Source organism: Ziziphus jujuba, chromosome 6 (assembly GCF_031755915.1).
Source record: "Ziziphus jujuba cultivar Dongzao chromosome 6, ASM3175591v1".
NCBI lineage: Eukaryota > Viridiplantae > Streptophyta > Magnoliopsida > Rosales > Rhamnaceae > Ziziphus > Ziziphus jujuba.
Genome location: NC_083384.1, coordinates 21,646,571 through 21,654,605, shown reverse-complemented (window position 1 = coordinate 21,654,605; position 8,035 = coordinate 21,646,571). Strand labels below are relative to the sequence as shown.

The window sequence follows — 8,035 nt, the reverse complement described above, 5'->3', positions numbered from 1 at the left end:
AAGACTTATCCAATACCCTAGCGTTGCAAAGTTGAAAACAAACGTAAAAATAAAATAAACATGTTTTTTTTCTTCCCTATTTTATAAAACCAAAAATAGAGTAAATAATTTTTTTTTTATCAATTACCTAATAAAATTGCAATATAAACCAAATCTAATATAATAAAAACTCTTTTTAAAAGAAAAAAAATAATAGTTATAAAACTTTAAAAGACAATAATATTATATATATATATATATATATATATATATACACACCGTATATTACATGATGAGCAACATCTAGACTTTGGATAAGTGGCATGACCAAAGCAAATAATTTGTGGAGTCAAATTTAATACAAATTAAACTTGAACATTGATGGAATGATTGAATACTTAGACAAGGTTCAATTTTCGAACGGACATTAAATTTTGGTAAGGGGATCATTTTCTGATTTGATACCGTGTTGACGTTCATGTTGAAGAAAAGAGAAGTAGAACAAATAACGACTTAAATTAATAAAATGAATGCTTCTACTTTTTATGAAAGAGCTACAATTTTTATATAAAGTTACATGAAACTATATTTAGAGATAATATTTATTACTACAGCCCTTTACTCTTAGCTTTACAACAAGTGAAACTTTTAAGGACAGCATTATTATCATTACTTGAATAGTCTTTGATCCTTATCTTTCTTTTTTTTTTTTTTTTAAAGCGCATTTATCATCTGTTATAGGAGGTTCAGCAAGATTCAACGAGAAGCCAAAAAAGTTGTTCTTTACGCACTGTTTCCCTTGTGCCATACGGGCTGGTGTGCAAAGCACTGATCTTATGTGTGTGCATTATGAATGGCACCTTAACGAGGCTTTGAAGGATGTGAGGACAAAATGGGGGATAATTCCTGCTCCTGCTTCTCCTTAACAAACCTGATCTCTAGCACAACATACCTGTTTGCCGTTTGGGTGGAGAAATACTGTTTTAGAATTGAGACTACTATAGTAAACATCTCAGTACATTTTACCCAAAATACATTTTCTAGGTCAAATTATATTTCCTAGTAAAATAGGCTTTAAAACTTTTTCATTTTGATGGGGGAAAAAGGCATTTGGACATTGGAATTTAGCATTCAGAGAAAATATGAAAAATTAGTAAGTGCAACTCCTTTCATTCTGTATGTTACGATTTGAGAACAACAAACCTGAGAATGAGCTTTGGACTAAAAAACATTTCATGGAGGTTTGGACAAAAATAATGAACATTTTATTTCCTCATCTTGCTTGAAGAAAAGCAATGAGCTTTACCATATCAAATCAAAGCTTGGTATTTTGACAATTCATTGCCACTTCTAATGCGAAACCAGAACCATGTGATGACGTTGCTTCATTCTGCTGCATCAAAACCATATGCAAATTTCATATTACTCGCATTTTTTTTCATCCCATTATATGGATTCGGTGTCTAGAAAGTCTATCTCACAATGAAATGTAAAATTTGCATTTGTGATCAAATTCGGAGATAAAGAAGCTTCAATTTGTATCAATTATTATAGCCTAGGCAACTTGCTTAAATGCTACGCCAACAACAAATTGATCCAGCAAATATTCTGAGCTATTAGATGGAATTTCAGATTGTCCATGAGGTTGTCATTTTTCACCACACCCTATAAAACGATGCTAACAATCACCATCATCATCATCATAAGAGAATAGTATTCACAAATAAGATAAATCTTGATTATTAGGGTTTTATATATATATATATATATATAAATTTATATGTATTCAATCAATTTCAAATAAAATATCTGATTTATTAAACTAGAGTCTAATTTTGATAACCATTAAATCACATCAAATACTCAAATTTAAAATTTAAAAAATAATCAAATATGTATTTAGTAACATACTAGAATCAAATTTTAGAAAAAATAAACTCCGACGAAATTCGATAATTAATAAATATAATTTTAAATTTTAACTTTTGATCCCATTCAAGAACTAAAAAAGAAAAACTGCATGTTAATCTTAATATTAAGAATTTTTTGAGCTCCTCTACTCCGACCCCTTTCTCTGTTATTTCATCCTTTCTTCAAATTCTTCACTCCTTTTAGTTGAATTTTATCCCTTTTTCCATTTGACATCACCTGGCACTATTTCCCCAAAAAATACACCATATTCGACAAGGCACATACCGCCAAGTTATCAGCAATGATGGCACAATGGAAGAAGAAAGGACAAATTACATTGAGCATGATAAACAAATTGTGAACTGGTATGCACTAGGAAATGTTTTACTCAGTCCACAATAAAGAGCTCTCTGTAATAGATGCTTTATGCATGAGTACTCTCTTCCATTGAATAAACAAAACAACCACCACGCCTATATATTACATCACAATGTCTTATAAAGGATGAAAGCAAAGCAACATCCAAAACAGAAGGTTCCACAAAAATCAATGAAAATACTTTCATTAGCAAGATAACAGGGCATTTTTCATTTGCCAGGAGGCCCATGACCCTTTCCATCATCACCAAAGAGGTAACCCAGAGATGATCCACCACCAGGGACAGCGTGAACCTTAGTCGAGGGTCGATCCTGCACCGAGGGTAAAACATATAGAAACAATCAATATGAATATCATAATATGGCCATGCAACAAAGCATTACCTTAAAAATAAATAAACAAAATTGGGGAGGGTGGAGATAAGGTGTGTAAGAGAAGAGATGATTAATCGTAATTAGTCTAGTGTACTGCATACTGCCGCCTGCAATCCAGACTTCAGGACATCAATTTTTCTGAAGTCATGTTTGTAATACAGAGAATGTGCAGTCAGAAAGATCAAACCACCCCGGATTGGATTCAGAGCTCTTAATTCCTAATCTAATCTCGCTAAACAATATTAACATAATTCTGACAACGCAGAACAAATATAGATTTCTAGCTTTAACGCTTATAATATGGTTATATGATTGTTTTCTTAATGCTCTTCTCGTTTATTAAAAACCAGTAAAATGGTCATTCTATACAACGTATGAATATAAGGGATGTATTTGTCTATACTCATCCATCATTGTAATGGAAGAAGCAAAAATATTTTACTATATAATCAAAGTCGCAACATTTACCATATAATTTCTATTATTAGTACAATGCTTAAAAATCTTTTCAGGTAACCTAATACACAGCCAATGCACTAAATATAGGGTAACCATAAGGAGCAAAATAATACCGTGATGAAGTTGCCAGTGTTCTGGCCATCAGCTCGCAAGTAGTTGTTAGTAGAAGTGCTATGGATACCAGCAGGAACCTGCTTGGTAATGTCTACTGATTGAGCAGCAGCCACAGGCTTGGAAGCAGACCCTTTGTTTGCAGCCTGCCCTTCACTTGGAGTGGCATTATTCACGGCTGGCTTCGGAGCATCTTGAGCAGTATTGTTTGTGGCTGGCTTTGGAGCCTCTCCACTTCCAAAAAGATAGCCCAATGAACTTTGGCCCCCACCACTGCTAACTCCACGACCCATGATCTCCTTTTTCTTTTAAGATTAGTATCTCTGAACCCTGTGTTACAAGAGATGGGAAAACAAAATAGCAGTTGGAATCCAGAATCGATTTTAAAGAAAAGAAAATATATTGCATGCTATACTGCCATTCACAGAAGTATGGCTCAAACCTAATACTATTATTAATTATATGTCATTCAAGATGCATTCCCAAAATAAACCAATATAACTTTGTAACATCTATACTTTGTTGATAAACAAACCCAATTTATTTGAGAAAATTAAAGCACATCAAATAATTAGACTGATAGTCTTAACAAGCCGCATACCATCAACTTGATTTGTAGATTTTACTGCACCTACTTGGACTGCCTTGATATTATTTGATACGCATGCACCTGCCTCTGCTCTAATTACAAACAAAATAGGACTCACCATCAAGTGTGAGGTCTAGATAATTTTTGCTAGGCCAAATATTAACTTCATCTTGATCTATTAAAGTCATTTCACACTCTTAATAGTTTCCATTTCCCATCATGATCAGGGTAGCTTTTAATAGCTTGGTTTTAAATCTAAAAATAATGTTTTCTATAAACTAATAGTGGGCATTATGGCAGCTACCAAACCATGGATACTGGAACTAATTTCCATTGAAGTCTAGTTCTTTTAGTAGCTTCATTGTAAATCTAAAGAGAAAATATTACTATTCACAATATTAACGGCATCCTTGGCTGCAACCACAACATTAACATCCGAACTAACTCCCATCAAAGTCCAGAACTTTCATTTTTAACCATGAGTAGGGCAGTTCTTTCATAGCTAGATTCTAAATATAAAAAGAATCTTCACTATTAAATAATTTTTAAAGGTTTAAGGGCATAGCTATAGCAATTACATCATAGACACTGGAACTACATCATAGACACTGGAACTGATTCTATCAAAGTCTAGTTATCTCTTCTTTCCCCCACTCTTCCTTCCCATCGGTATCTATATCTTAGAGCTAGTAACCCAATATTTCACAAGCCATAGAGGAGCTTATCTGCAAAGTCCAAACTCAACAGAAGAAATCTCAAAGTGTATTATCATTTTCCATTAAGAAGTTATGTATGGTTGATAAAAGCAAATCATTAACAACTATAACGGATTAGATGCATGAACCGCATCAAGAAAAGCAGATCTTCATTCAAACACATTGAAGACCCACCTCGTTTTCGTTGTTAACAAACTGTTTCAAAGAAACAGAACCCGAGCATTCTTCCACACACATCCAATTTTCCAAAATTTTCACCATTATTTTCAACTTCAAATTATCTGTCTATCGCATACATACAAACGTGAAGAAAGATAAATATAAAAACAAACAGATCCATACTCACTCAACAGCATTCCTTTCAAAATCCCAAAAAGAAGAGCAATAAATTTCAAATCAAGGCAAGAGAAACGTCTCGATCGCACACAATCCACAGCACAAGGCAACAAACAGATCTACAAAATGCATATAACTACATCAAATCACCACCCAAAAATTTCAACAACAAACCCACTAAGAAAACGATTCAAAAGATTACAATTACACCATTCATCATCCATCCATCCATCCAATAGAACTCGAAAAAGAAATAAAAAAGCATAAAATCAGTGACAGTGAAACCAGAAAGAGAGAAAGAGAGGAAATTGACAACACAAACTTGCGATAAAAACCTCTAAATCTAATCGTGGATAGGTAAGATCTCGGGTTAGGAGTACCTGGTTGGGTGGGATCAGATCTGTAGGGAAGCTCTGCAAGCAGAGAGTAGGCACGACTACTTAGGGGCACGGACGCCGAGAGAAAATAACCGAAGATATAAGCGTTATTTTATAGGCTGCAAATAATATCTTAAAAACGGATATTTATTTTTTAAAGAATGAACCCCCACTATTTCCGCCCATGTTTTTTCTCTCTTTTTTTTTTTTTTTTTTTGGCTATGCCCCCAGACAACCCCTGTCCCCCATTAGACTCGAATCCCGGTCAGTAGCTTTGGAAGTAGCTTTGGATTGTGGTGCTCGTACCAACTGAGCCACCACTTTTCTCTTCTCCGTTGAATTTTTTTTCCCAATTTTTTCTATAAAAATCTTTGAACTATCAAATTTAATTTAATATAAACGATTGAAAATACACATTGACAGTGTAAATTTGACCACTTTTAATGAAATCCCTATTTCCAGTGCAATTTTTTTTTTTTGCCAGCCACTGATGGTGCCATTTTCTTTAATAAAGAAAAAATAGTTTAAAAATTTGACAATTTAGATTGTAATCATTTCAAATTAGATTCTATAGCTTTGTTATTATTATTATTATTCTTTTTCTTTTTTTTTAATAATTGAGACACCTTCAATTTTAATTTTTGTTTCAATATCGATCAATAAGATGATAAACATTTTGATCAAAATATTTGGCTCATTATCAAGTTTGAGTGAAAATAGGCGCAAAGATCTTATTAATTTTAAAAATATAAAAATAAGATAAAATTATAAGGTTAACTACTAAGTGTAAAAGTTGATTATACAATATATATGTTCAAATAAATGAAAATTGAAGTTGAGAATTCAATTAGAAAAAAAAAATTATACTAAAACTAAAATTAGGATTGAGATATTTAATTAAAAAATTGAAAAATTACAAAATCCAGCATAAGATTAGAGGCAAACTAAAAGGTTAACCCTTTTTTTTTTTTTTTTTTTTGGTGCATAATGACAATTTCAAACGGAATGTCTTAAACGGCGTAGAAATAGTTATTTTGTAAATTTGTAGCTGTGGATGATAATGATGATGTGTAACAGATGGTTTGTTACATCACGCGCTAAGGGAGAGCATGGAGTGTAAAAAGTTTTTCGGATTAGTTATTTAATTTTTGTAAGGCTGTGTTTGGATATTTCGTGAATTGGGAAGTGTTGAATTCTCAGTTACCTATTATTTCTTTTTATGGTCACCATACATTTTTCCATTTATGGACAAGCATTTAAGGGAATAAACATTTCACTATACAATTTATTAATATACCATATGGTTGGATTAAAATTTTATAACGCCCCCCACAAACCTTATTCCTCGCATAACAACCAAATAATAATTTCACATTCCCTTTTTGAGTAATGCCCACAAGCTGTTTAATGCCTTGGGGTTGGCCGAACAACTTGGATTTAACATCGTGCCAAATAAACAATTTGGTCTAAATTCATGGTTGTGTGGTAGCTTGTTTACATATATAAACACATATGAGTAAATATTTTGGACATCATATGTGAAAATATGTTTGTGAATGATGAATATCATTATAATGTAATTTCAAGATTTGTTCCATTTATATTTTCATGAAAAATAACCTAGTGGTAAAGCTAATATATTCTTTAGCAAATATTCAAGTTTTTAAAAATAAAATACTAAAAAAGATTTGATCCATTTATAGGTCATAGGGCATGGTACCGATGTTAAGGAAAATATGATCATTTATCGGTCATAGGTCATAGTAGTGATGATAAGGAAAAATGATCATACTACAAAGGGAATGAAATAGTTATTAATTTTTCTATATTTGATTGGCTTCATGGAAAAGAATGTTGAATCTATATTCTAGTATTTGGTGTTGACTTAGCAATACTGAAATGGATTTATTACTAACATTTTTTTTCTTCTTTTTTTTCTTTTTTTTTTTTAACAAAAAGATCATGTTTAAGTTTGACTTATGCAAAAATATTACATATTATATACTTCAAATTATATTTAGTTAACCTAAAGACAAGAATTTTAATTTCTATCTAATAATTTTTCAATTATATTTTTCGAATAATTGAAAAGCTAATGAAGCACTATTCAACCGAGAAAGCATGGGGAGCCAACTAGCGAAACCCTACTCACACCATGCCAAAAATCCACATAGACGACCTTTAAAAGGGCATCGTACATCACAATCTATTATACTATTGAGGTGTCGTCCGATTATCTTTTAGTAAACCAAATAGACAACACCCCTAGAAAGTGTTGTCTATTTGCTGAATAGATGACACTCAAGTTATCTATTTGTCCAATAAATGACACTTTTACGGTGTTGTCCATCTGTAAAAAAATGATAAATTGTTAATTTTTTTATATTTCATAGACAGCACCTTTTAGCCTACAGTGTTATATATCAGTGTTAGCTTAAACGATAGTTTTAGTAAAAAGCGTCGTCTTCATGTTTATTGTTTTTTTTAATTTCTTTTTAATTTTATGTTTTTCTCCCCAATATACAACTTTTATAGTAGATTTCACAACGAGCTTGCAAAATACACACTAATCAACATTTAAATATATTAATCATAAAATTAAATGCGCACACTAGTCATGCATTTAACATAATCTTAATCATATAAATCATACACACTAATAAACATACAACATATACAACATCAGTTCAAACATATTCACGAAATTTAAAATACAAAATTCACTTAGTGATCTCACAAAATTTAGATAAACTGCTAATGATCTCAACCAAACTCAAGCAATTTCGTGCAACACGGAAACTCCTA

At 31.8% G+C, this 8,035-nt stretch overlaps 1 protein-coding gene across 2 annotated transcripts; it reads right to left on the bottom strand.

Moving 5' to 3' along the window:
* Positions 1 to 2,205: 2,205 nt before the first annotated feature.
* Positions 2,206 to 5,393, bottom strand: LOC107433478 (protein SPIRAL1-like 1). 2 transcript variants are annotated; one of them, XM_025067040.3, is made up of 4 exons: positions 5,234 to 5,388; positions 4,864 to 4,972; positions 3,215 to 3,542; positions 2,206 to 2,579 (listed from the first exon to the last, which is right to left on the bottom strand). In XM_025067040.3, the coding sequence occupies exons 3-4, from the start codon at positions 3,503 to 3,505 to the stop codon at positions 2,478 to 2,480; spliced, it is 393 nt and encodes a 130-aa protein (XP_024922808.1). In that variant the 5' UTR covers positions 3,506 to 3,542; positions 4,864 to 4,972; positions 5,234 to 5,388; the 3' UTR covers positions 2,206 to 2,477. The 2 variants fall into 2 exon arrangements, with proteins under 2 accessions (XP_024922808.1, XP_015900251.1); XM_016044765.4 differs by lacking the exon at positions 4,864 to 4,972 and having other exon boundaries at positions 5,234 to 5,393.
* Between the last annotated feature and the right edge of the window lie 2,642 nt (positions 5,394 to 8,035).